Source organism: Sphaerodactylus townsendi, linkage group LG03 (genome assembly GCF_021028975.2).
Source record: "Sphaerodactylus townsendi isolate TG3544 linkage group LG03, MPM_Stown_v2.3, whole genome shotgun sequence".
In the NCBI taxonomy this organism is placed as follows: domain Eukaryota; kingdom Metazoa; phylum Chordata; class Lepidosauria; order Squamata; family Sphaerodactylidae; genus Sphaerodactylus; species Sphaerodactylus townsendi.
In genome coordinates this window covers 21,081,966-21,109,615 of record NC_059427.1, presented here as the reverse complement: position 1 = coordinate 21,109,615, position 27,650 = coordinate 21,081,966, and the positions used below count along the sequence as shown (strand labels likewise).

Below are 27,650 nucleotides of genomic sequence, written 5' to 3'. Positions count from 1 at the left end.
CATACATACATACATTACACTCTATACATCTATTGCCATTGCCATACATACATATACATACATTAATTTTATACCGCCCTGTCCTCGAGAGGAGCTCTGGGTGGTGTGTACAACATGTAGCATGGTACAATCGTAAAATAACTAAAACCTTTAAAAGCAGCGATAAGAACAATAAGACTAAGTATACTAATATAATAAATATAAATTTAAAGATAAGTGGCGTCCAGCAGCTCAATTTTCAAAGTCCCCTCCCCTAGAGGGAGGAGAGGCTAGTCCTATTAGATGACAAACGGCCCGGATGTAAGGGCCTAAAAAAGGATAACTTCTGTTGGGATCAAACTCAGGTCATGAGCAGCACTTTGATTACAGTCCTGCAGTTTACCACTCTGTACCACTGGATTTTGTGTTTAAGTCAATGGCATATGCACAGTGGTCTAGATTAATTTTCCATTTTTCCTCCCTATAACAGAGTCTCTGGAGCAAGCCCTAAACAAAGGTAATGTTTTCTGGGTCCAAAAGAGAAAGGATATTTTTGACAGTGCCTGACAAATGTTACGGAGGGCCCCTTCCGCACATGTAGAATAATGCACTTTCAATCCACTTTCAATGCACTTTGCAGCTGGGTTTTACTGTGCAGAATAGCAAAATCCACTCGCAAACAATTGTGAAAGTGGATTGAAAGTGCATTACTCTGCATGTGCGGAAGGGGCCGAGGTGAAATAGAACCTGGGGAGAGAACTGCAGCATTACACAGTTAAGGCACTAGAAGGCCTTTCCACACCTATATCCATTAGTGCTGCTGAAAAGAATTCATTCGCTACTACCTTGAGATAGAATCAGAATGCAAGTTCCACATAGTTCCACTTAAGTTCCACTTAATATTGTATAATGCAGCAGGAAGTGTGTCATAAGAGGTCTGAATTCTAATTTGCTGCGGAAGCTTGAACGGTGAACTTCAGCCAGTCATTCTGTCAACCTAACCTACCTCACAAGATTGTTGTGGTCTGGATAAAAAGGGAAGGGAAGAGAGTCATTGAACGTTGCTATGGGTCTCCACAGCAGGGATTCTTGAAGCCAGTCAGTTCTGGGAGACTTTAATTACTACCTTTTTTATTATTATTTTTGAGGCAAAATGTCCCAAAAGGATTTTTTTCTGATCAATTTGTTTATGTTTATGATTTCATTTTTTAAAAAAAATACACACACACACTATGGACAATGAATATCAGACTGAAAAATGGAAATTGTTTCACAATGGAAGGAAACTTAGAGGGTCACTGGGAATCCTCATTAGTCCTCTTGTAAACTCAAATATGGATAGTAGGTACAGCAGATACCTTTTGTAAATCTTCCCAAATCAAATCTCAAAACTGTTGGGAAAATCACACAAGAAAATGTTGGACAATAAATTGCCATTAATACTGACAGGATTCTTCATTTAAAAAAAGAGAGAAGAAATGATCTCTGGTCCAGACTAAGTAGAGGCAACCATAAGCTATGTTCAAAATACAATAAAACCATGTTTTATTCCTACTGTGGTTAGCTTGTTAAACCAGGATTGACAGATCACTCCAACCCAGGCTTGGTTCCACAAATGCAGGTAGGATTGCCATCTATAAACCAGGAAATTCCTGGATATTTATGAATGGAACCTGGGAAGGGTGGGATTTATGGAATAATGCCATAAAATCCACTCTCCAAATCAGCTGTTTTCTCTAAGGGTATTGATCTCTGTTGTCTGGAGATCAGTTGTAATTCTGGGACCCACCTGGGGATTCGCTACCCTAAAATTGCCTTCTCTGTATCCAGGAAGGAGAGCCAGGAAGTCTGTATTCACACATCACATGAAACTACAGTTAATTCAAGCTAATGAACCTTTAAACCATAGTTTCAGATCTTGGTTTGATAGACTGTAACTAGCCGTCGCTAGTGCAAAAATAAATCAGGACTCCAGTGGTACCTTAAAGGCCGACTACATTTCTTCTAGCATACGTTTTTATGAGTCAGAGGTCCATCCATCAAACCCAGAATTATCATAGCTAGTAGAGCACCTAAGTTCAGACAATCACATTAACCATGGTTTGTTTCATTAAACCAGCGGTTCTCAACCTGGGGGTCGAACGACTCTTTCATGGGGGTCGCCAGACCCTGCAGTACGTTTCAAACACAGGCTCATTCCGCACATGCAGAATAATGCACTTTCAAACTGCTTTCAGTGCTCTTTGAAGCATCTCATTTTTGGTTTTTCTTCATGGCACTAGCAAAATTACAGTTATGAAGTAACAACGAAAATAATTTTATGGTTGGGGGGTCACCACAACATGAGGAACTGTATTAAAGGGTCGCGGCATTAGGAAGGTTGAGAACCACTTCATTAAACCATGTGATGTCTGACCCAAGCCATAGTCTCAATTTATATACTGATCTCACTTATGAGTCTTTTATGACAGGAACTTTCAAATGTGATACTACACTTTCTTATACGTATGTAATCATTTGAATTCATTTCTTACCCTTTTCTTCACATAACAGAAGCCCTGGGGCAAACGCTGACACGAGGTAATTTTTTCAGACTGAATAAAAAATGTTACTCCTTGAGGCAGTAATGGGAAGGGGTATCCTCTGAGCATGACCTGAGTGCCCCTGGCTAGCCCAATCTTGTCAAATCCTGGAAGCTAAGTAGAGTCAGCCATGGTTACTGCTTGTACGGGAGACCAGCAACCAAGTATAGAGTTGCTAATGCAGAGACCAACAGTGGCAAACCACGTTCACTCATCTCTTGCCTTGAAAATCCTATGGGATCGCCAGAAGTTGTGTTCAACACAACGGCACTTTCCATCACGATCCTCAGCTAATCTGTAGAGCACAGGTGTCAAATTTGTGGCCCTCCAGATGTTATGGACTACAGTTCCCATCATCCCCTGCCACCATGATGCTCGCAGGGGATGATGGGAACTGTAGTTCATAACATCTGGTGGGCCGTGAGTTTGACATCTATGCTGTAGAGCAGTGGTGGCGAACCTTTGGCACTCCAGATGTTATGGACTACAATTCCCATCAGATGGGAATTGTAGTCCATAACATCTGGAGTGCCAAAGGTTTGCCACCACGGCTGTAGAGGCTACATATAGCAATCTGAGCCACACTGTATTCAGTACAGGGCTGGTTTGAATACTTGGAATTGAGGAATTTAGTGTAAAAGGGCGTTTTTTTAAAAAAAACACAGAGATGACATACAGCTTTGCATCTGAAAGGCTGACATTGCATTTGTCTTCCTCTCAGCAGGGGCATGGAGGAAAACACTGAATAAAGGTAAATACCTGGAAATAAACGAGAAGGGAAATTATGACTGGGATGATGTTTCAGAGAGAGGAAACCAGTAAGGGGACCATCTGCTAATGTAACCTCTATCTGTGGGTTCTGTGGGGCAGAACTTGGAATGAGTTTGCAACAACAAATTAAAAAAACAAAATGGTTTACTTTCTTAACATATAACATATAACGTCAACATACATCACACCTCAAGGTCCTGTTCAGGTTGCATTTTCAAGTCCTTATATTTACAGTCTACTGATACTGCCAAGTCCAATTCTTCTTTGCAAGTGGGTTGGCTCCTGAATACTCCAAGGGCTTGATGAACAGGATTCAACATGATGAAGGTTTCCAGGAGAACTCTCACCCATTACAACCACAAAAGAAACCCTGAAACAATAAACTCCAACATTTACAACATAGCAAAAATAAACAACTCCCTTCCCACTAGTTCCCAACAACATTGCAGTTACCTTAACAAGGTGTTAAGGGCTTATACAAATCAAGGTCTGAGTCTGGTAGCCTTGTCTCCTCCAACTACATGAGGTCTGCTGCAGCCTCTTGCTGCTTTGAGTCTCCACCCCTTACTGGGTCAACCCATTCTGAGCATGGGGGTTACACTAACATTTTGGAAACAATATCCTACACCTTCTCAAAGTTAGTTAATTAGGTATATATCTAATTTGAATGCTGATCAGCGGTGTACTGATCAGTGGTATCCCATGTCCCCAGGAACACGCTGTTTAGTCACGTGTTGGGGGGGCTGGGTGCCGGCCAGGTCCCTGTGCCCGGCCTCTCCCGCAGTGTGGCAACCCGACCGGCGCCTGGCAGCTCCACCTGTGCCAGGGGGCTGCTTGCTGGCTGAACTGTTCGCCACGGCCACAGGCCAGCCCCCGCCACCCCCCAAGGAAGGCTGGAAAGGGCAGGAGCCAGCTTACTGCCACGGTGCCTGCCCGAGCGGCCTGCCACTGAGCCCCGCCCCCGGTCTCCCTGCAGGTCGGCTTCTGCCCTCCCCAGTCCCTGGGGAGGGCAGCAGCTGGCCTGCAGGGAGGCCGGGGGGCAGGGCTTGGCGGTGCTCACTCGAGCCACCCACCTGGGCCACCTGTCGCTGAGCCCCGCCCCCTGGCCTCCCTGCAGGCTGGCTCCTGCCCTCCACAGGCCCCAGGGAGTACAGGAGCTGGCTTGCAGGGAGGCCTGGGGGTGGGGCTTGGTGGTGGATGGCCCAGGCAGATGCCACCTGCTATCGGTCTCCCTGCTGCCTCCTATATGTGGGGCACTGGGAGGCTCGGGGAGCTGGGCAGGGAGGCTTGGGAGCCGGTCATGCCCCCGGCACCATCTAGGCCCGGTACGCCACTGATGCTGATCCTAACGAAGAATTTGATGCGATATAACAAGCTTTGTGTATGAAATGACATACTGCTACCACAGACTGACTTAAATTTCTCACTTTCCCCTTCAAACAGGGCCTCCGCAGTTGTGGAATAAAGGTAAATTCTTGGGGACTAAACAAGAAGGGAAATTTTTAAGGGGCGTGTGCGCTTGAGCAGGTTTGAAGACGAAACCTCAGTTTAACCAGTGGTGGGATCCAAAAATTTTAGTAACAGGTTCCATGGTGGTAGGATTCAAACTGTGGCGTAGCGCCAATGGGGCTGGGCATTCTGGGGGCGGGGGCAGGCATTCCAAGGGCGGGGCATTCCTGGGCTAGGCTGTGGCAAGGACACACCCGCTGCACTGGTCCTTGGGTGGAAAACGAATGCACGCAGGCGCAGGCTGCCACGCACGCCGGTGCACCTCCTGCTAGACTGCTTCAAATTCTGTGCACTACTGCTGAGAGGAGGGGCGTAACTAAGGCAAAAATCACGTGGCAAAATCACCAATTAGTAACCCCCTCTCAGCACACACAAATAATTACTGTATATACTGGCGTATAAGACTACTTTTGAACCCTGGGAAATCATCTGTAAAGTCTGGGGTCGTCTTATACGCCGGGTACGTAGTCTTATATGGCGAGTATAACCCAAACTCTATATTTTAACTGGGAAAGGGGGGGGTCGTCTTATACACCCGGTCGTCTTATACGCCGGTATATACGGTAGTAACCTACTCTCGGGAACCTGTGAGAACCTGCTGGATCCCACCTCTGGTGTTAACCCTTGAAGACTACATCTGAAAGTGAGTATCAGACAGCTTAGGAAACAATGACCGAATTCAGCATTTTTCTAAAATAAATGCTGATCTTGATGAGGAATTCATGTGGGAGGTTCTTTTAAACGGTAATATGAAGCACTACTATATGGAGAGAGGTCTGACTTTAAATTTCTTTTTCTTTTTTTCACATAACAGAATCTGTTTACAAAGGTAATTCTGAGGAAATGAATGAGAATGGACATCTTACTGATATGAAAAAAGGGACAGGGGGACAGGGGGAAAGTCTGGAATACTGTAACTGGCAACCTCAAAAATGTATTGCTTTAATCTTGTCCTAGTTTTATTAACTGATTTTTAAAACGCTTTTAGGGTACAACTTTTTGGAGGGGAAGGGTTACATAAAAACTGCACACTGTTCATCAGTAGTGACTTGATGTTACATTTGTCAATCTTTCCTCCCCTCAACAGCAACTGTGAAGCAAGAATTAAACAAAGGTAACTCTCTACTAGAAACCAAAGGAAGATGAGTATTTGCCCTGTGTGACGTCCCCCCGTGTTAAATGCGTCTCACTGAAGTCAATATGCTCAGAAGCATATAACTATACTTAGAAGAGCACTGTTCTAAGGAGCAGCAGTGGCGTAGGAGGTTAAGAGCTGGTGTATCTAATCTGGAGGAACCGGGTTTGATTCCCAGCTCTGCCGCCTGAGTTGTGGAGGCTTATCTGGGGAATTCAGATTAGCCTGTACACTCCCACACACGCCATCTGGGTGACCTTGGGCTAGTCACAGTTCTTCTGAGCTCTCTCAGCCCCACCTACCTCACAGGGTGTTTGTTGTGAGGGGGAAGGGCAAGGAGATTGTAAACCCATTTGAGTCTCCTGCAGGAGAGAAAGGAGGGATATAAATCCAAACTCTTCTTCTTAACTCCCAAGCCAGTGATGGTGAACCTTTTCGAGACCGAGTGCCCAAATTGCAACCCAAAACCCACTTATTTATCGCAAAGTGCCAACACGACAATTTAATCTGAATACTGAGGTTTTAGTTTAGAAAAAACGGTTGGCTCTGAGCAGTGGTGGGATTCAGTCTATTCGCACCTCTTCCGTAGAACCGGTAGCTAATTTTTTTTAATCTAGTTCAGAGAATGGTTGTAATTCCATCACGGAGTCCTTTCGGAACCGGTTGTTAAATTATTTGAATCCTACCACTGGCTCTGAGGCGTGCGTCACTCAGGCGTAAGCTTGGTGGTAGTCAGTGGCTTTGCTTTGAAGCAACCGTGCAACTCTTCCAACGGGTGAATCACGACCCTAGGACGGTTTACTCAGAAGCAAGCCCCATTGCCAGCAACCGAGCTTACTCCCAGGTAAAGGATTGCGCTTTAGTTCTTCGCATGAAAATCAGTGGGGTTTAACAGCGCTTAACAGGGTTACCTACACTGCTTCCCCAAAACTAGGTCTTAGGTTTAATGCTAATAATTGAGCCCAGCGGCCCAGGCCACCCTAGATGGGGGGGGGGGGGGCACTCTGTTTGCATGTGCCCACAGAGAGGGCTCTGAGTGCCACCTCTGGCACCCGTGCCATAGGTTCACCACCACTGCTGTAGTCCTATTCTGAGTAAGCAACTGGACTGTGTTTAGTGCCACCCTGTTCTATAATGCTAAGAAGACTGTAGTGTCCATTTGTGATATGGGGCTAAAAAATGACGATCAGTAGCAGTAAAAAAAAATCCCAGTCATAGCTGAGAGAAACATTCCATTTCTCCGGTCACAAAAAAAAATGGTGGCAAAAACAGTGTTGAGGATACAGCTGTTAAGAGAGATTATTTTCCTGACTCCATCCGACTGCCTCTTTCCTTTTCTCTCCCTCCTTCAGTGAAGGTGATTCTGGACCCAAGCACAGCTCATCCCTCCCTCCTTCTGTCCGACGATCTCAAGAGTGTGAGATGGGAAGACAAATACCAGTATCTGCCCGACAGCCCTGCGAGATTTGAGTCTGTGCCGTGTGTACTGGGCTGTGAGAAGTTCTCTTCAGGAAAACATTGGTGGGAGGTAGGCATGGAGGAGGAAGAGGAGAGCGCCACTTGGGCCCTGGGGGTCGCCAAAGAATCTGTGGCTCGGAAGAAAGAGATCTGTGTTGGCGTGGATGATGGGATCTTTGCTGTGGGGAAAACATCTGTGCTCTTACCTTGTCAGCTCAGTGCCTTTACTTTTCCCAAGACAACCCCTTTGATCTTGAGGCATCCACTCAGGAAGATCCGAGTGTCTCTGGATTACGAAGAGGGCCAGGTGGAATTTTATAACGCAGAAACAAACGACTGGATTTTCACTTTTTATTCGGCCTCGTTTTCTGGGGAGAGGATTTGCCCCTATTTCTGGTTGGGGAGAGGAGTCAGACTGAAGTGCTGAATCCCGAGCGCTTTATCACTACCTCACAGGCCTCTGTCAAAAGGGACTACAGTCCTAAGAGTTTTCAAGCAGGATTTATGATACCTGATTACGGAATCCTCCATCTGCAGGGCGAGAACAGTGGAAATTAATAGAACCTCTGTGATGAGAAGCAAATAAAACAAGCTTCAAAGCACAATTTTTTGCAGTGATTACAAATAATTATTTGTCTCAAAATGTAAATAGAGTAACAGCGGCAGCCAGGGAGGGGGCGGGGCAGCAAATCCTAACAAGGGTCGTTTCCCCACTCACCTTTTGTTGCACGGTACATGCGCCGAATAATCCGGGGGCTTGCTGCATTCCTCACTACCTAAGTGGCGACAACGCAGCGGCCCCGATTCTGCCGCTCTCCTTCCTCCTTTGCACGTGTTATTTCAGTTCCTGTTTGGTCGAGCGCTTTTTCAAAAACCCCACGCTGAGCGCGGGGGCGCACGGGGGAGTGGGGAAGCCCGGGGGTGACTCCGGGTTTAAGTTTTCCGCTGTTGCTGGTGACATGGAGCCCTTGGACCAATTAGGCAACGGCGGTGTGTGCGCTATGCGCGCGCAGCCTGAATTTTAATTTTTTTCTTTTTAACGCTAAAAATCCACGTCGTTCTGAGCGCATAGACATGTATTGTGTCTGTTCAAATACACATGGATTCCTCAGCACAGCGTGGAGACGCGGTTTCGTCCTTTTGATAATTAAAAAAAATCCCCACCCCAGAACAGCGCAGCAGCCAATCAGGACAGCCCCTGAGCGGATCGTAAGGAGTCCTGCGTAGCTGCTGCGCGGCTGCAAAATTCATTTGACGAGGGGAGGAAGCTGTGGTGGGGACCGTGAGCCAGCGCTCAAAAGGTCCCGCAGCAAAGGAAACCACAGCTATCGACCACCATTTTGTAAGTGGGGAAACGACCAAGGTCTACTTAGAAATAAAGCTCACCTCAGAAAACTGACCTTGAGATTACCGGTATTTGGCGGCATTCCTATGCTTTTTTAGGCTGTATGACAGGCCAATATGACTTTTCTATTACAGTATTTCTGTTGGATTTTGCCCGTCATTCCTCCATTCATTTATAGCATGCTCATCCTGATTTATTTATTCAGATTCAAAGGGTGTCCAATGTGGCAACTAAGCTGTGAGGACGTAATGGTTTTAATACACCAGAATTCCACACACAGGATCAGGAAGCTCACTAGCTAAATCTGCTGATACAATTCATCCTCCACCAAATGCTCTCTGTGCCTTCCTAAATGTTGCAACTGGAGTAGGGGTGTGAATGTCAAAAAATTGTATTGATTTTGGATCCAGATTTCAGGGGGTCCACTGGTTTTGTTATTCTTGAGTTGCGCTGTAGAAATAAGATTGGTAGACATCATAAGAACATAAGAACAAGCCAGTTGGATCAGACCAGAGTCCATCTAGTCCAGCTCTCTGCTACTCGCAGTGGCCCACCAGGTGCCTTTGGGAGCTCACATGCAGGATGTGAAAGCAATGGCCTTCTGCGGCTGCTGCTCCCGAGCACCTGGTCTGTTAAGGCATTTGCAATCTCAGATCAAAGAGGATCAAGATTGGTAGCCATAAATCGACTTCTCCTCCATAAATCATAAACGGTTGTGCACTGAAACAGTTGGCCAAAAAGCCGCTGAGACAGGTAGAGATTTTGGACGTGGCTCCGTGTGTGGCTCAAGACCTGATAACTGATGTAGATGTTGCTGCACCCATTGGAAACACTGACCACAATGCTACCATGTTCAGCATTTATGTCAATGGGAAGTTGATTATAATCTCCCCTTATTTTGCACCCTATTCTGCCATGAATGGGGTAACTGTGCTGTGTAACTTTGATCCAGTCACACGCCCAGCCTATCCTACCTTACAAGGTTGCTGTTAGGGGGAAAGGAAAGAAGAACTGGGGAAGAATGGAGAGAGAGCAATAAAGTGAAATCAATAAACATAAAATGTTTACACACGCGGCATCACCATTGATCTTAGCCTGGGAACCGCCTGTCAGAAATTGCGTCTCCTTTGCCTGGGAGTGTTCCGTGCACCGCCCTTCTCGATTCCTGATTGGGTGGAGCAGCTTGGCCCTCGCCCCACAAGAACTCTGCCGCCCAATCAGAGCCAGGCTTGGGTTTTCCGGGCAGTGGCCGTGCTCCTTCGAGCCCTCCTGCTTCGGAGGCTGCAGCATCGAGGTAACCTGAAAGCCTGTCGACTTTTTTACCTTCAGCGCAGGTAAACTCCAGGTGAGAGCATTTGTGGTGTGCGTGGATGCAGGTGCTTTCTTAACATGGGCAGACAACAAAGAACCTTGAGTGCAGTTTGGGGGTGTGGAGGTAACTTTCCTCCGCACCGAACCGCAAAGCTGCTAGATTGCATTCAAGCCTAAGAGCAATAAAGGAAGGGGGGGGGGGGCTGACGCTATTATGAACCCCCTGCCCCCCCCCCCACAACTGTAGCAGCAGAGGGGGAACAGGAGCTGTCCACGAGGGAAGTAAGTTTTGCTTCCTAAAGCAGCCACGCTTTCATCTTAGGAAGCGGCCCAACTTCTCTCTTGATCTAAAAACCTAATTCCTAAAGAGGATCGGCTCTGCTATGTTGAGTCGCAGCAGGCGATTTGCACGTCGAGGGCGGCGAGAGAAAACGCGCATTCGCTGCGGGGCGCAGGCGATCCCGAAGGGCGCCGTGCCGCTTTCCCCAAGCCTTGCAAACGTTTGCAGAAATATATGCACTGAAAGTCGCATGCTCTTCCTTCTCGTTTCGACGTGACATGCTTTAAGATGCTTTTTCTGTCTCTGTAGCCAAGTCGGTTTTGTGGAAAGGTTTCCCGGACCGGCAATTTTTGCATGCAATGGCTTCTTCGGCTCCTGGGTTGGTCTTTTTCCAAACAAAGAGTTGCCCGGCTTAACCTTGCGTGCAGGCTATCCTTGCTAACCAGGGACTTTCCTGCACGGGTGGTTTCCCTCGGCTGTGGCCCCGAACTGCTTCGCTTCCCCCCCCCCCCCTTCCTTTTCTGCACACGCTTTGCTCCCTGCAGGAGCCTCTTCGATTTTTCTCCGGGTTTTTTTTAGGAGCGACGGCGCTTTATGCACGCTCCGCTTCCCTCGCAGTTTTTTTGCCTCCGAGGAGGGTTTGCTTGTGCGCATTTGAAAGGTGGCCGGGCGACCTGCCACCCCCCACACTTCAAAGTCTCCCGGCAGCCATTTCAGGACGATGGAAAGGGCTTTGGGTGGGGGTTGTTTTGAATGACAGTCGGAAGGACCCTGCAAGGATCCAGCTGTCTAAGTTTCCCCTACAGCTTGCATAGGACAGAGGACGATCGGGAAGATGCGGAGGGGGGGGATTGCAGAGTCCGTTCGACCTTCGTTGTTGTAACCCCCCCAAAAAACCCAACCCAAAGTCCTTCCCATCGTGCTGAAATGGCCGCCGCAGACTGCTGTACTGAGGGTGGGGAAGGCAAGGGAGGAGGAGCCAGGAAACCCGAAGCAAGCTCAACGCTTCCTGATTTCCTCCGCAGGGAAAGCAGCGGGGGGGGGGGGGGGAATCACTCTCCAACTGGTTTCTAAACCTGGCGAGCAATGAATCCAGAGGCAGGTAGAAAGAGTGCATTGCATAAAACTACACCTGACAGGACTATAAACTGGCTGTGGAGCAGACAACAAATGCAAAACAGGCCAGTGTTTTCCTGAGCCAGTTCTGAGCTGGCGTCCTTCCTCATAGTGCTTCAAAAACATTATTATACCCATCCATGCTCACATCCACTGCCCCCTCCATCCACCTCTTGCTTCCCCTTTTCTTATTATTTTTACATTATTAGAACTAGTAATAGATCAGCAGTGGCGAAGGAGGTTAAGAGCTCGTGTATCAAATCTGGAGGAACCGGGTTTGATTCCCAGCTCTGCCGCCTGAGCTGTGGAGGCTTCTCTGGGGAATTCAGATTAGCCGGTGCACTCCCACACACGCCAGCCGGGTGACCTTGGGCTAGTCACAGCTTCTCGGAGCTCTCTCAGCCCCACCCACCTCACAGGGTGTTTGTTGCGAGGGGGAAGGGCAAGGAGATTGTCAGCCCCTTTGAGTGTCCTGCAGGAGAGAAAGGGGGGATATAAATCCAAACTCTTCTTCTCTTCTTCTAATGCCCAATTGGTGTTGCCGGAGGGGGGGGGGTCCGTGGGGGTGTTATTAATAGAACCTGCAATGGAGCTAATGGAAACCACATCAGCAGTGCCCTGAGTTCTCAAATTTTTGTGCAAAACGATGCAGGATTACTCTATTCCCCCACCCACCCAGTATTGATATTCTGAGTTCTTTGCTACATTTTTGGTTTTCTTAAATATTAACTGTATGAGCCTTAGCGAGGTAACAGAAAGAACGCTGTGACGCAGTATAATTTTGGGGCGCTGTGTGGTTTCCGGGCTGTCTGGCCGTGTTCTAGCAGCATTCTCTCCTGACGTTTCGCCTGGCTGGCATCTTCAGTGTGGTTTTGTTACTGGGTTACTCATGTGGCTGAATTGTGAAGTTTCTTTAGGAGGAAGAATGAGCATCCGCCTATACCAGTGGTGGCGAACCTATGGCACTCCAGATGTTCGTGGACTACAATTCCCATCAGCCCCTGAAACAGTTTTCCCTCTTGTGTGATTGGTGTTTGGAATATGCTGCCACAGGAGGTGGTGATGGCCACTAACCTGGATAGCTTTAAAAAGGGCTTGGACAGATTTATGGAGGAGAAGTCGATCTATGGCTACCAATCTTGATCCTCCTTGATCTCAGATTGCAAATGCCTTAGCAGACCATTGCAAATGCCTTAGCAGGCCAATTGACCATGCTGGCAGGGGCTGATGGGAATTGTAGTCCACAAACATCTGGAGTGCCATAGGTTCACCACCACGGACCTATACTGTTCCTTTTTCTCCTGTCCCCTTTCTTTTGGTGTCTTGTGATCCAGTGAAGCTGCGCAAATGATCGGATTTCCTGTGTTAACACTGTACGTGCGCACAGAGCTCCTTTCTGCCACAGACTGCTTCTGTTTATTGCTGTTGCTACTTGAAACAGTTTTCCCTCTTGTGTGATTGGTGTTTGGAATATGCTGCCACAGGAGGTGGTGATGGCCACTAACCTGGATAGCTTTAAAAGGGGCTTGGACAGATTTATGGAGGAGAAGTCGATTTATGGCTACCAATCTTGATCCTCTTTGATCTCAGATTGCAAATGCCTCAGAAGACCAGGTGCTCGGGAGCAACAGCCGCAGAAGGCCATTGCTTTCACATCCTGCACGTGAGCTCCCAAAGGCACCTGGTGGGCCACTGCGAGTAGCAGAGTGCTGGACTAGATGGACTCTGGTCTGATCCAGCTGGCTTGTTCTTGTGTTCTTATGTTATTTAAAATGGTGCTGGTTAATGCCTGCCTGGGAGCCATTTTGTTCAGTGTCCTCCGATGGAGGAAAACAGGAACTCTAGAATATACGCATTGATCTGCCTGTCTCTGAACAGAGAATCACCTCAAGGACACCGTTTAGTCAGTCCTGAGATTTGGGAGGAGGGGGGGGGAGGGTACCTACGAAATAATAACGATTCTGGCTGTGGGCGGTAACTTTGAACATGGAGGAAGAATGCTTTGAAGCCACTGACAAGCGCCATTTTCAAATTCTGATTCTCCTGTTTTCATGCAGCGCTTGCTCGCTTTGTACACAATGGCTGGAGCAAAAAAAGCCACTGGTGTCCGTGGAGTCTCCTGGCGTGAGAGGGAGACACTGGATCTGCTGTCCTTCTGGGGTGAGGAGAAAGTGCAGGAGGCCTTGGTTGTTTCTCATCGAAACATAGAGGTCTTCGAGATGATCGCGCAGCAGATGATGGCGAGGGGACACAAACGCTCTGCGGTGGAGTGCCGCACTAAAACCAAAGCCCTGCGGCAAGAATACAAGCGAGTTGTGGCACATAATAGCCGGCCCGGAAATTCGCCGGCCACCTGCCCTTTCTACAACGAGCTCCACCACATTTTCAGATCGGACGTCAGCATGAGGTCAAATCACTTGGCTGGAAGCTTTCATTTGCCAGAGGCGGAAGAGGAGCAAAGGCTGAGCGAATCAGAGAAGCCGAGGCCGGATGGATTAGAGGACTTTTTCAGCGACAACGTATTGGCCATCAAACATGAAGATGTTTGGTATTCCACGCCCGAAGATGAATGTAAGCGTAGCTGCGGTGCCATGTGTTTATATTTCACCCTCCATTTTTCCCCAAGGGGTTCACTTTCAGGAGTTTTCATTTTTTGTTATTTTCCCCACTTTCCAGGCAATGTGGATGAGACCCGGGTCACAGATCACATGCAGCAAGGTTGGTGTGTACTTTTGTAGTTCTGGGGGTGGGCGGGCACTCCTATTACCCGTTTTTGCATATCTTTTTCCCTGACAAAAGGGGCTTGAAGTACCTTCCCTGGAAATTGCATTTTAATTTTTTTGGGGGGGGGGGTTCGGTTCCCACCCCTGCCCCTTGGCTTTCACTACCAAAAAACAGCTGTTTGGTACACCAGAGAAGAAAGCCTTTTTCCCCAAAATGTGTTTTCCTGGCTCTTCCTTTCTGTGAAGAACTTTGCCTGCGTCCAGTTTATAAAACAAGAGACTGACAATGTGGAAAAGGTATCAATGGTCTCTTCCGCACACACAGAATAATGTACTTTCAATCCACTTTCACAATTGTTTGAGAGTGGATTTTGCTATTCGGCACAGTAAAATCCAGCTGCAAAGTGCATTGGAAGTGGATTAAAAGTGCATTATTCTGCATGTGTGGAAGGGGCCAAATATAACAAGAAGAACGCGTGCTGAGACAAAAATATTTTAGACCAAGGCTATTTAAGAGTCGTGAACAAATATTTAAGTAGTTCTTGCTGGTTTTACTGTGCTGTGTGTATATGTGTGGTTTATGTTATAAAAAATGTAATGTAACAGAACACAAGGTTTTTCTTTAATTCGAAGTTTACAACCTATCTTCAGACCTTTACGTTAGACAATAAATTACAACTCAGTAAAACAAGCAAGAATTCCTTTAATTTGTTCAGGCTTATTCCGCCCATGCAGAATAATGCACTTTCAAACTGCTTTCAGTGCTCTTTGAAGCAGTGCGAAATAGCAAAATCCACTTGCAAACAGTTGTGAAAGTGGTTTGAAAACGCATTATTTTGCCTGTGCGGAAGGGGGCTCAGTTTGTAATTCTTAATGCAAAAAATATTTTTAGTCCAAAATATTTTGAATACAAGATGTTTTTTTGCCTCAACAGATGTTCTTCCTGTTATATTGATGCTTTCAATGTATAGGGAAGGCCAAGCATGGAACAGGAAATCACAAATACTGAATTATGGCTACAGAGATTGTTCCTTATTTTTCCAAAGGTTTAAAGTATGTTCAAAACCACGCTCCGTTACCTACCCTGCCCCTCCCTCTACCAGCTTCTTCCTTTACGTGGCTGTTTTTTAAGTCAAAAAACTAGTGCAAATTGATGATGCGTTGATTTTTCCAGAGTTTAGAAGTTGTCACAAAGTCGCTTTTCAGCAGAGGTGTAGCTGGGCCAAACTGCACCTGGTGCGCAGTCTATATTTTCCGCCCCCCATGGCCCCCCGCAGCACACACACACACACACACACACACACACACACACCCGTGGCTTCCCCCCTTTCCCCACTTACCTTAGTTCCTTTCCTTTTCCTAGAACTTTTTCAGGCTGAAAAAAAGGCCTATTCGCAGTTCAGGCTGAAAAACGGCCTGATGGGAACTATACTTCCCAGGAGACCTTGTGAGCCCCAAGGTCTCCTGGGAACTGTAGTTCCTCAGGCCGTTTTTAGCCTGTACTGTGAACAGGCCTTTTTTTTCAGCCTGAAAAAGTTCTAGGAAAAGGAAAGGAACTAAAGTAAGTGTGGGAAGGGGGGAAGGGGGAGGGGCCTGGGGGGCGATTTTCCACGTCCCCTTGTAGCTCCGCCACCGCTTTTCAGATTATGCCCATTACAGTTAGAGAGCCCCCCAAGCACCTCATGAGAGCACACCGTTCAAGAAGGAACCTCAAGCTGTTTTTCTCAACTGATCTAGTTTTCTTTACCATTCAGGGGATGTGGCCGCTTCTGGGGATCAGGCTGCTTTGCCTGAAGGACACACCGTGCGACCCTCCACTCCTGTTCCTGAAGTGCAAGGTATTGTGCATGCTAGGTGTTCTTGTCACGATGTGCTGGGAAATCTGAGACACTCCAATTAACAGCACAATGTCTGCAATTCAGCCCAGGGAATCCAGGTTCCCTTGTGCTCAGAGGTGGGATCCAGCAGGTTCTCGCAGGTTCCCAAGAGTAGGTTACTAATTATGTGTGTGTGCCGAGAGGGGGTTACTAATTGGTGATTTTGCCACGTGATTTTTGCCTTAGTTACGCCCGTCCTCTTCAGCAGTAGCGCGCAGAACTTGAAGCAGTCTAGCAGGAGGTGCGCCGGCGTGCGTGGCAGCCTGCACCTGCGTGCATTCGCTTCCCGCCCAAGGACCGGCGCAGCGGCTGCGTCCTTGCCACAGCCCTGCCCAGGAATGCCCCGCCACACCCCAGTCATGCCCCACCCAGCCCCATTGGCGCTACGCCACAGTTTGAATCCCACCACCATGGGAACCTGTTACTAAAATTTTTGGATCCCACCACTGCCTGTACTCTTTGTATAATCAGCAGAGAGGGTGCTACATTTTGGAGCTCTTGTGGGTTTAGATGTGAGGGAGATGAACAGGCTCAGGTAGTGGCCTGCAACGTATAGATCTCCAGAAGTGGCATATGGCAAACTGTGGCAGCCATCAAAAAGCAGTGGCAGCCATGAAACAGGAGACTACTTTGGAGACACCCACCTCCAATATTCACTGCTGCTGTGGGGAGAGATTGTTTCTGTTTCATGGATTTTTAAAACAGCATCCTTCTCAGCTTGCTCAGCCTAACTGTGCTTTCTGCTGGACAGAGAAACTTGCTACTTGCCAGAGGCGGAGCTACCAGGGGTCCGGTGTGTGTGTGTGTGTGTGTGCACGTGCTTGTGTTGCACTGGGTGCATGCCAGGGGAGCGCGAAAAATTGCCCCACAGCACCCCACCCCCCTGCGGCACCCCCCCTTCCCCCACACTTACCTTATTGAAACAGTGCAGGCTGGAGAAGTGGCCTGTTTCCTTCAGGTTGAAAACGGCCTGGAGGGAACTACACTTCCCAGGAGACCTTGCGGGCCCCAAGGTCTCATGGGAAGTGTAGTTTCCACCAGGCCATTTTCAGCCTGAAGGGAATAGGCTGCTTTTCCAGGCTGAACTAAGGTAAGGGGGAGGGCAGGCAGAAAACACAGAGTGCGCACCAGGTGCAATATGGCCTAGCTATGCCTCTGCTTCTTGCTAATAACCACTTTTGGCAAATTAAGCAGAAAACAATCTCTTTTTAGGTGAACCCTCAGATGCGCACCCGGAAAGGCCTGCGGCAGAGTTGTCGCCTGCGACGTTGTTGGCCGGCGCCAGAAACCGTAAGCGGCGCGTCTCCTTGCTGAACGATGTCGCTCAGCAGATGCTGCGCCAGTGCACAGCGGAAGAAATCAGCACAAACCGGCGCCACGAGGAGATGATGGTGGAAGACAGACGCCGCCACAACCAGATGGTGGAGGAAGCGAGGCTAGACCGCAAGGCCTTCCAGGACGCCATGCAGATGAACGTGGATGTCATCCATGCCGCCGTTAGTGCCCTCAAAACGATCGGCGAAGCGTTCCTGGCACAGCGGCAAAAAATTCTAGCACAAGACAGAGGCCAAAGCGGTGATCCGCTGAACTCACACACCAGTCAAGGAACACAGACCGCCCCCCCTGACAACAGAACTGGAACACAGGACAGCGTGTCCGAGGCTGCTCCCAATAAGCGTGCGTGTGCTGGCCTCCCCACGGACCTATAGTTTGCATGTCCACTGCTTGTGCACATACTCGGAAATGGTTTTGTGACACTTTCTGGTCAATAAACGCTACTCTCTCCTTTTACAGCATACCTGGTGCTGTGGAGGGCTTGCATAGGATTCTGGGGGAAGTTTAGAGAACAAACTATGGGTATGCAAAAAAACCCACCACTGTTCATTAATAAAGCCATCGTAACCCCGGGCGCTTCAATCCTTGTCATCCGCTGTATCTCCCCTTCCCGCAAAGGACTAAGCAATTACAAAAAAGAATATTTGCAGCACAGAACCCTCACCGCAAGTCAGAAGTGGTTCTTCCAGTCCTCAGTGCTGCTTTATGCTGACCAAGTTGTGGCTTAACCTAAGGTGACCAGATTTTTACTCCTGTAACGCGGGGCGCGGCCGCAGGAGCACACTGCCTTTTGCGGCGCTCCCCAGTCAGGAAACAGGAAAGCGCCCCAGAAGGCAGTGCGGCAGCGCAGGAGGCGCACGCGGCCGCAGGAGCACACTGCCTTTTGTGGCGCTCCCCAGTCAGGAAACAGGGAAGCGCCCCAGAAGGCAGTGCGGCAGCGCAGGAGGCGCACGCGGCCGCAGGAGCGCACTGCCTTTTGTGGCGCTCCCCAGTCAGGAAACAGGGAAGCGCCCCAGAAGGCAGTGCGGCAGCGCAGGAGGCGCACGTGGCCGCAGGAGCACACTGCCTTTTGCGGCGCTCCCCGGTCAGGAAACAGGGAAGCGCCCCAGAAGGCAGTGCGGCAGCGCAGGAGGCGCACGTGGCCGCAGGAGCGCATTGCCTAATCGGGACAATTTTAAAACCCCGCGGGACACATTGCGGAAAAGCGTGAGTGTCCCGCCAAAAGCGGGACGGCTGGTCACCTTAGCTTAACCTAGCAATCTCTTTCAAGTTTCCTGAGCCCCTTGTTAGTGGAGGTCTGCTGACATTTCACTATAGTTACATGAACAGCGATTAGATCTATAAGTGGAAAATGTCTTCAGTGCAAAGATGCCTTTTTAAAAAACTCATGTGTATCCATGCAGCATTTCTTCTTGAGGTGCTGGATTACTGCCCAGAAAGACTGGCTGAAATCCTGATTTGTATTGTCGAGGGCTTTCACGGCCAGAATCACTGGGGTGCCGTGTGGTTTCCGGGCAGCATGGCAGCATTCTGACATTTCGCTGCATCTGTGGCTGGCATCTTCAGAGGATCAGATGCAGGCCAAACGTCAGGAGAGAATGCTGCTAGAACATGGCCATTCAGCCCGGAGACTTCCCAGGAGACCTTGTGAGCCCCAAGGCTGTAGTTCCTCAGGACGTTTTTACTGCGAACGGGCCTTTTGCAGCCTGAAAAAGCTCAAGAAAAAGGAAAGGAACTAAGGTAAATGTGGGAAGGGGGTGGGGGGATGCCGCTGGGGGAGGGGCCTGGGGTGATTTTCTGCACCCCCAGTTGTGTGCCCGGTGCACAGCGCGCACCCCTGCCCCTTGTAGCTCCGCGACTGGTGCATGCACCTTGCTAATTGTCCGGGCATGAGCCCCAGCGCGGCGCCGTCCATGGCCGGAGAGGGGATGATGCGCTGCCGGGCCAATCCGCTGCCTCCCCACCCTGACTGGATGCTGCCGCCCCAACACGGCAACCCGGACCGGACGCCATTTCGATACATCGACCTACCGATCCTTCAGCCGGGCGATCAGCCGATCCGCCACCACAAATGCGCCAGGCCGAGGGACTGCGAGGGCGGGGCTCTGAGCCCAGCCGGGCTCGCCCAGTCTCAGCTGAGCCTGATCAGGGGGGATGGCAGCTGGGACGAGGCAGGGAGATGAGGGGAGGAAGGGTATATAAGGGGGTGGGAAAGGAAGCTCAGGGGCGTTGGCTGAGGGTGGAGGAGAGAGCTGTGTAGAGGCAGGGAAAGAGGACGGTGTAGCCCAGGAGGGCAGGGAGTGGGAGAGTCCTGTAGGCCAGCTGTGCTGGGGAACAAGCTGGGGGACTTCTGTTGGGTCCCAACCTAGGGCTGAGGCACCCTGTGGCCGAGGCAGTTTAAGATCTTGGCTGGGGAGGACAACCCCCAGGTAAACGGAGGAAGGACGGCACACTCGCCCCAGGGGGACGGGCGGTCAGGGGAGGCGCCACACTAATATAACCAAGGACCAGTCTCTAGATAAATGAAGAGTTCAGGGCTCTCCTGTTGCCCCTCTGACATTCATCCATTTCTGTATGTCTTATCCAGACATGTTAGAATTGGAGAGTTACTTACTGCTTGCCTCCCAGTTGTTTGCTTTGCAATGGGGTTTTCCCATGGTTTTCTGTTGACACAAGAAATTGGGCCAGAGTACATACCCAGTTCTCAGATTCATTCAGCAGAGACAAGCTGGTCCGTAACAACAGCTTTTATTGGTAAGAAAGGCAACCTCTTACAACCATCAGAATTAGCCACAAGAACTAGAAACTGAAGCAAGAGCTCCATCAAGTGGGAACAAGCTAAATCACAGAGATAATAGGGCAGGAGCAGAGTCTTTTGTTCTATACACACATACACAATAAATGCACCACATTAGCAGAGATCCTTCTGCCTACACTACCTGCTTCTTAGAGTCCTTTTTTTCTAAAGTATTCCTGCCAGCCAAATGGAGGAAAAAGTTTAAATCCTGCATGTCTTGTTGTTTTCCTGCAAACTCTATATCCCCTCCCTTGCTGCAACATCAGACCAACAGTGTGTTTAAAACACACACACACACACACACACACACACACAAAAGCCCTTCTGACCACTCTGAAATGGTGGGAAAACTGCTATTGGGTGAGCTGGGGAAGGCAGGAAGGAGCAACAAAACCCAGATAAAGAATTACACTTCCTGTTTAGCTGATTTGCTTTGCTGGGAAAAGCGAAGCAACAGGAAAGATTGTGTTTTGCCGGCATTTGGAAACCAGCTCAGCCTTGCAGTGGCTTCTGTGCTCTGCCCCGCAGTGGTTCCAGAAAGAGCAGAATCAACAACGCACAGAGGAAAATCTACAGCGAAGGAAAGGAATGCCAGCTGTGAGGCAGAATGCAAGTATGCAACAGACCTTTGTTTAAGCAAATGCATCACTTCCTTGAGCAAAAAGAGCACCTTCACCTAGTCCAGCTGAAAGATTTGGAGGAAAAATTCAAGACCAGGCTGGAAGAAATTTCAGCCACTTGAATTTGTGAAGGGATTTCTCATCTTCATAACCTGATTGCCAAGACTGAAGGGGGAGTGAGGAGAACTGACAAGCAGAGGCGTAGCTAGGCCAGAGTGCACCCTGGGAAATGTGGTTCCCACCAGGCCCAGGCAACACAGGCAGGCTTCTTCTCTGGGATGTTCCATTCCTAAAAGTAAGTGGGGGGTGCACCGTGGGGGTGTGTGCTGTGGAAGGGCGGGGGGGCGCCGCGGGGACATTTTTCCACCCCCCACGTGACCAGAATCAGTGCGCCCAGTGCGTTGCGCACACCCCTGTCCCCTGGTGGCTTCGCCACTGCTGACAAGTGAATTGCTGCAGTAAGACTTACAGACAAATATGTGTTATACTTCAGTCTGTTCTTAAATATGATTTATGTGCACCAAGAGTTTTTTTAGGCTCCCAGTTGTAACAACCACATGCACACTGGTTAGATTGGCAAAGCCGACTGGTGTATTATGCATAATATGTCAGCCGGAGCAAATAATGAAGTAAAGAATGTATAGTTTGCCTCATCTACCATGATCAACATGGTTCTCAGTGTCCACTTAGTGGCCAGTTGATCAGTCTCAGTTGGTAACAAGGTTAGGTCTTTTCAGGGATGGCAAGGAGGAAATGGGTAAGGTCTGTAGCCCAGTAGTACAATCTCTGTTTGGTGTGCAGAAGGTCTCAGGTTCAATTCCTGGCATCTCCAGTTCAAAGGGCCAAATGGCAAGTGTTGTGAAAATCTTCTGACTGAGACCCTGAGGAACTGCTGCCAGTATGACAGAGGAGTAGCTGGGCCAAACTGCGCAGTGTGTTTTTTCCGCCCCGCCCCCATGACCCCCCATACTCCCCGCGGCGCCCCCCCTTCCCACATTTACCTTACTTCCTTTTCTTTTTCTAGTACTTTTTCAGGCTGAAAAAAGCGGCCTCTTCATAGATCAGGCTAAAAACTGCCTGAGGAACTATACTTCCCAGGAGACCTTGTGAGCCCCAAGGTCTCCTGGGAAGTGTACTTTCTCAGGCCAATTTTGAGCCTGAACTGTAAATAAGCCACTTTTTTCAGCCTGAAAAAGTACTAGAAAAAGAAAAGGAAGTAAGGTAAATGTGGGAAGGGGGCGAGGGCGCCACGGGGGGCAGGGTTGCAAGGAAAATGGGAGGGGCCAGGGGGCAATTTTCTGTCTCCTAGGCATGCACCCAGTGCAGCCTTATTTGCTGGAGAGAGGATCCTTCTTTCTTTTCATGGGGCGATTTCCCACTGGTGATTAATCCTGGGATAGTCACCTGAAATATCTAGGTTTCCTCACGATCTCCTCACAGCCGAACCACAGAAAACAGATCAGTCTCGTTTCTGGCGCTCCCCTCCCTTAATCACGGGATTTTCCTGGACCTGTTTGTATATGCACCTTTAAAAAAAACACTCCAATTGAAGCTAATAGGAGATGGGGGCTACACATTTGAGGGTCCATAACTTTGGCCCCGTGAACCAAACTTCAACAAACCTGGGTGGTATCATCAGCAGAGTCGCCCAATAATACCACCCAGTTGTGAAGTTTGGTCCAGAGAATCCAAAGCTATGGACTCCCAAAGGGGGTGCCCCCATCCCCCATTGTTTCCAATGGGAGCTAATAGGAGAGGGGGGCTACACATTTGAGGGTCTATAACTTTGGCCCCCATGAACCAAACTTCACCAAACCTGGGTGGTTTCATCAGCAGAGTCGCCCACTGATACCACCCAGTTATGAAGTTTGGTCCAGGGAATCCAAAGCTATGGACTCCCAAACGGGGGTTCCCCCATCCCCCATTGTTTCCAATGGGAGCTAATAGGAGAAGGGGGCTATACATTTGAGGGTCCATAACTTTGGCCCCCATGAACCAAACTTCACCAAACCTGGGTGGTATCATCAGCAGAGTCGCCCACTGATACCACCCAGTTGTGAAGTTTGGTCCAGAGAATCCAAAGCTATGGACTCCCAAACGGGGGTGCCCCCATCCCCCATTGTTTCCAATGGGAGCTAATAGGAGAGGGGGGCTAATTTGAGGGTCCATAACTTTGGCCCCCATGAACCAAAACTTCACCAAACCTGGGTGGTATCATCAGGAGGGTCCTAAAGATACTCTGAAATTTTGGTGCTGCTAGCTTAACAATTGCACCCCTGACAGCAGGCACACCCCCAAAGGGCAGGCCTAGACGTCTTCACTAGAACCATGCTGCAGAGAGGATGTTGGAACCTGGATGAAAAGGTGCCGATTCTTTTGAAACTTGGTTGTATCTAGATTAAATTTTCAGTGGGAATTTGGTCATGGACCTGTGGAATCTAGAGAAGAATCCAAGCCCTCATCTGTGTTTCCACCACCCTGAAAGCAGGCGCCGCTCCGATGCTTTTTTCTCTGCATTAGATGACAGTCAAACAAGGGGCTATAATTGTGCTGCTTTTCTAAAACAACTTGCATTCACACCTCATGGCAAAAGTGGAGGAAGAATCAATGAAACATAAAAGCGTTGCCTTAAAAAAATAACTGTGGACATTTTTTAGTGTGTGGGCACAGGTCAAATTTCCTGTGCGATTTTTAAAAATCCTTCACAATCTCTTGTTTGAGCAGCAACAGCGACTGCTGCTCCTAAGAGACAGCGTAGAAAATAAAAACGGGGCATTATCATCGCAGTGTGTTTTGGCAATCCTTTCCCACCCAACTATTAAAACAAACAGTTCATGTTGTTTTTTTCTTTCTTATATGGGAAAAACATCAGGGTTGGTTTGTTTAAAAAAATAATTCAAAACTATCCTGCATAAGGATAGCAGGGGAGCAAAAGATTGCATTAGGACAGTGGTGGCGAACCTATGACACGGGTGCCAGAGTTAGGGCACGCACAGAGTCACCCTTCCCCTCCCCACACACATCTAGGCTGGCCTGGGCCACTGGGCTCAATTATTAGCATTAAACCTAAGACCTAGTTTTGGGGAAGCAGTGTAGGTAACCCTGTTAATCACTGTCAAACCCCACTGATTTTCATGCGAAGAACTAAAGTGCAATCCTTTATCTGAGAGTAAGCTCGGTTGCTGGCAATGGGGCTTGCTTCTGAGTAAACCCTCCTAGGGTTGTGATTCACCCGTTGGAAGAGTTGCACGGTTGCTTCAAAACAAAGCCACCGACTACCACCAAGCTTACTTCCGAGTAACACACACCTCGGAGCCAACCGTTTTTTCCAAACAAAACCTCAGTATTCAGGTTAAATTGCCGTGTTGGCACTTTGCGATAAATAAGTGGGTTTTGGGTTGCAATTTGGGCACTCGGTCTCGAAAAGGTTCGCCATCACTGCATTAGGAGCAGTTACCAATGGTTAAATATTGTCCCTGTGCTGCAGATGTAGGGAGTGGTGCTTGAAACAATCATGCTCGTATGGCTAAGGGTACCGTGGAAGCTTGCTGGGTAATCTTAGGCCAGACACATATTCTCAGGCCAACCCACCTCACAGGGCTGTTGTAAGGATAAATTGGAGAAGGGGGCAGCATATAAGCAGCTTTGGGCCCCCACTGAAGAGGCTGGCGGGGTATAAATGAAGGAACACATGTTTTCTGCTGTGCTGAGACAAACTATCTTTGCTTACAACCGACGCTAGAGCACCACATGGGTATGCTAAACTCGTGAAAGGGAAAGACCACTGTCCGGGCGCCGGCAGTGCCCAGCCGGCGACCGGGACTCCGGCCGCTCCCGCGGCAGCGGCAGAGCCGTCCGTGACCTCCCCGGAGGGGCCGTCGGGGAATCCCGCCCCCGCAGCCGGGCCGGACCAGAGTCAGATCCCAGTGAAGGAACTGGGCTGAGCAAGTCTGTAGAGAGCCAGGTCCCAGGGGCAGTGGAGTAACTGCAACAGGACCTAAGGCAGCCACAACGGGGTGTTGGGAAGGGAGAACGGGGGAAGCAGGGCGGGCCGCCTTCAACACCAGGCGCCCTGTGGGCTAAATTGTTTCTTGGCCCCTTGGGCCAATTGGAAGAGAACATCTCTGGGGGAGAAAGCCCCCAGGAAAGGGAGGGAGGGAAGGCACCATCGCCCGGGGGCCTCGCACAGGGAGGGGAAACGCCACAACCAGACTCTCTTATGTTCTCTGTCAGACACTAAGTGTAATCTTCGCAAGGTTTCCTGAAGGTAAAGATTGGTTTTTTTCCACAGCGAGGGACTTCTTCAAAAATGTGATGCAACGCTGGGCTGGAAAGGAAACACCCAGTCACCGTTTGAAATTCGAAAGGAAACTAAGGCTGTTCATACCCTCCAGGGTTGGCAGCCATGGCGACCACGCGTCTCGTCGAGGAGTTCTGCAGCCACGCAAAATGTCCCCTCTGCCTCGAATACTTCAAAAATCCAGTCACCCTGGACTGTGGGCACAATTTCTGCCAAGCCTGCCTCGCCCAATGCTGGGGGGAATCTAACAAGGCTGCTTCCTGCCCTCAGTGCAGAGAAACGGTTCAGAAGAGGAACTTCAAGCCCAACCGACCCCTGGCAGGCATGGTAGAAATCATCAAGAAGCACCAGGAGGGAGAAAGAGAAGGAGGAAATCAGGAAATGTGCGAGAGGCACCGGGAACCCTTGAAACTCTTCTGCAAGGACGACGAAGCCCCCATCTGTGTGGTGTGTGACCGGTCAAAGAGCCACCACAATCACAGCGTTCTACCTGTGGAGGAGGCGTCCCAAGAGTTCAAGGTAAGAAAGCCCTGGCAGGGATGGGAATCCAGTTCTATGAAGGCCAGTTTTGTTGTGTCATGTTGTAGAGAGTGACCAAGGAATGAAGCTCAGAATGAAGCTATGCAGACAGGGTCAGGCGTCTCTCTGCTTCCTTATTTCATTCGTTTATCTAAGAGCAGGTGCACTCTGATCTGGAGGAACCAGGTTTGATTCCCAGCTCTGCCGCTTGAGATGTGGAGGCTTATCTGGGGAATTCAGATTAGACTGTGCACTCCCACACACGCCAGCTGGGTGACCTTGGGCTAGTCAAAGCTTTTCGGAGCTCTCTCAGCCCCACCCACCTCACAGGGTGTTTGTTGTGAGGGGGGAAGGGCAAGGAGATTGTAAGCCCCTTTGAGTCTCCTACAGGAGAGAAAGGGGGGATATAAATCCAAACTCTTCTTCTTCTTCTCTTCTATCTAATTAATTATTTCATTCATTTATACCCCACCCCCATCTTTTCCCAATGGGAACCCAAAGTTCTCTTTTGTTCCACTTTATCCTCACAAAAGCCCTGTGAGGTAACTCAGAGAGAGTTTGACAGTCCCAAGGTAACCCAACAAGCTTCCATGGCACAAGAGGGGATTCAAACCTGGGTCTCCCAAATACTGTTCCAACACTCTCAGCCACTACAACATGAGGGCTATTCTGACATTTTCAACCATAACATCCACAAGCCCATTATGTACCAGGAGTCTGCTGCGCAGCAGGGGTGAACATCTGCTGCAGCAAGATTTCTTGTGCGGGTGTATTTCCCCGAGGCCCGCTTTCAATTTTTGTTCTCTCCGTACCAAGAGGCACCACTTTAAGCGCAACTTTACTTTTCTTTGCTGCCAGAGCAGGGGAGATTTGTCAGTGAGCACAGTCTTGCCTCGGACATCTTCCCTCTGCCCAATACCATCCCCTCCCATCCCACTTCGATGCACGCCTCTTCCCTTCCCCCTTTTCAAATTTGTTATTACTTCAATTTTTGTTATTTATTATACTGATATATCAACGTAAAAGAGTATCAGTGCAAAACTGCTGACTTTTATTGCATTTGAAAGTCAGGATGTGTGTGTGCGTGTGCGTGCGTGCGTGCGTGCGCAAAGAGCCATTTGGACCCGTTTTCCACGGACCTGAAGATCTACTGAGCCGGAGAGGTAACCTCCGGTTTGGCCCCTCCTCTCACTCTTCCTTCAAGTGCTGCTCTGTAGGGCCTGCCTCGTGCCACCACCTCTCACGCTGCAGGAGGCAGGGAAACCCCTTCTGACCCACGGAGCAGGCAACCGCCTGCTCTGTGGGGCAGAGGGGGATGGCAGCTGCGGGGATGGCAGAGGGGGGATGGTGGCTGCTCTGGAGGGACACGCCCATGCTACCCTCTGACCTCCAGGGATAGGAGGGCAGCGTGGGAAGAAGCAGAGCAGCGCTGGAAGAAGAGGTGAGTGGAGGGGACGCGAAAAGTGGCACCCTCACGCACGGAGTCGCCTCCAGTTCAGCCCCTCCACTCATCTTTCCTTCCAGCGCTGCTCTGGAGGGACACGCCCACGCTACCCTCCGACCTCCAGGCCACGTGGAGCCGCAGTATAAGGCTGAAAGAGCCACATGAGGCTCCGGAGTCGCGGGTTGCTGACCCCTGGACTATAATATAACAGAAATCACAGTTATATTGATATAACTGCAATTTAAAGAGCATTAACATAGACCTTTATCTTGCAAGTACTGGGTATGATGAGATCTGTGCCTTTAAGAGGGAGGTGATGGGCAAAGTTAAGAGAACTGCAAAAAGCAGAGGCTATTCTTTCTCTAGCCGCATTTGGGTTTAGGTCAGCTCTGAGGAAAGACAAAAAATCTATATGGCAGCTAAGAAATGTGAGAAAGAAAATGAATGAAATTGTTCTTCTCCTGAGGAAGACATCAACGAAAACGCTTTGAAACACGTGAGGCGTTTGAGAGACTCATTTTGATTAACTGTATAAGTTATTACTGTGGA

At 49.2% G+C, this 27,650-nt stretch overlaps 3 protein-coding genes across 3 annotated transcripts in view; all 3 read left to right on the top strand.

Moving 5' to 3' along the window:
- Positions 1-7,861, top strand: part of LOC125427742 (E3 ubiquitin-protein ligase TRIM58-like) — a 15,251-nt gene extending 7,390 nt beyond the window's left edge. The window contains exons 6-8 of the mRNA XM_048487297.1: positions 4,117-4,308; positions 5,656-5,754; positions 7,329-7,861. Of these exons, the coding sequence (XP_048343254.1) occupies positions 4,117-4,308; positions 5,656-5,754; positions 7,329-7,861 (824 nt within the window). The remainder of the gene's footprint in view (positions 1-4,116; positions 4,309-5,655; positions 5,755-7,328) is intronic.
- Positions 7,862-10,335: 2,474 nt separating this feature from the next.
- On the top strand, positions 10,336-17,882 carry LOC125430003. Its single transcript, XM_048491653.1, has 5 exons — positions 10,336-10,372; positions 13,544-14,057; positions 14,163-14,204; positions 15,964-16,047; positions 17,299-17,882. Exons 2-5 carry the CDS (start codon positions 13,565-13,567, stop codon positions 17,793-17,795), a joined length of 1,116 nt encoding a protein of 371 aa, XP_048347610.1. The 5' UTR covers positions 10,336-10,372; positions 13,544-13,564; the 3' UTR covers positions 17,796-17,882.
- Positions 17,883-25,235: 7,353 nt separating this feature from the next.
- Positions 25,236-26,930, top strand: LOC125427741 (zinc finger protein RFP-like). The gene is made up of 2 exons (XM_048487296.1): positions 25,236-25,657; positions 26,862-26,930. Exons 1-2 carry the CDS (start codon positions 25,244-25,246, stop codon positions 26,928-26,930), a joined length of 483 nt encoding a protein of 160 aa, XP_048343253.1. The 5' UTR covers positions 25,236-25,243.
- The last annotated feature ends 720 nt before the right edge of the window (positions 26,931-27,650 follow it).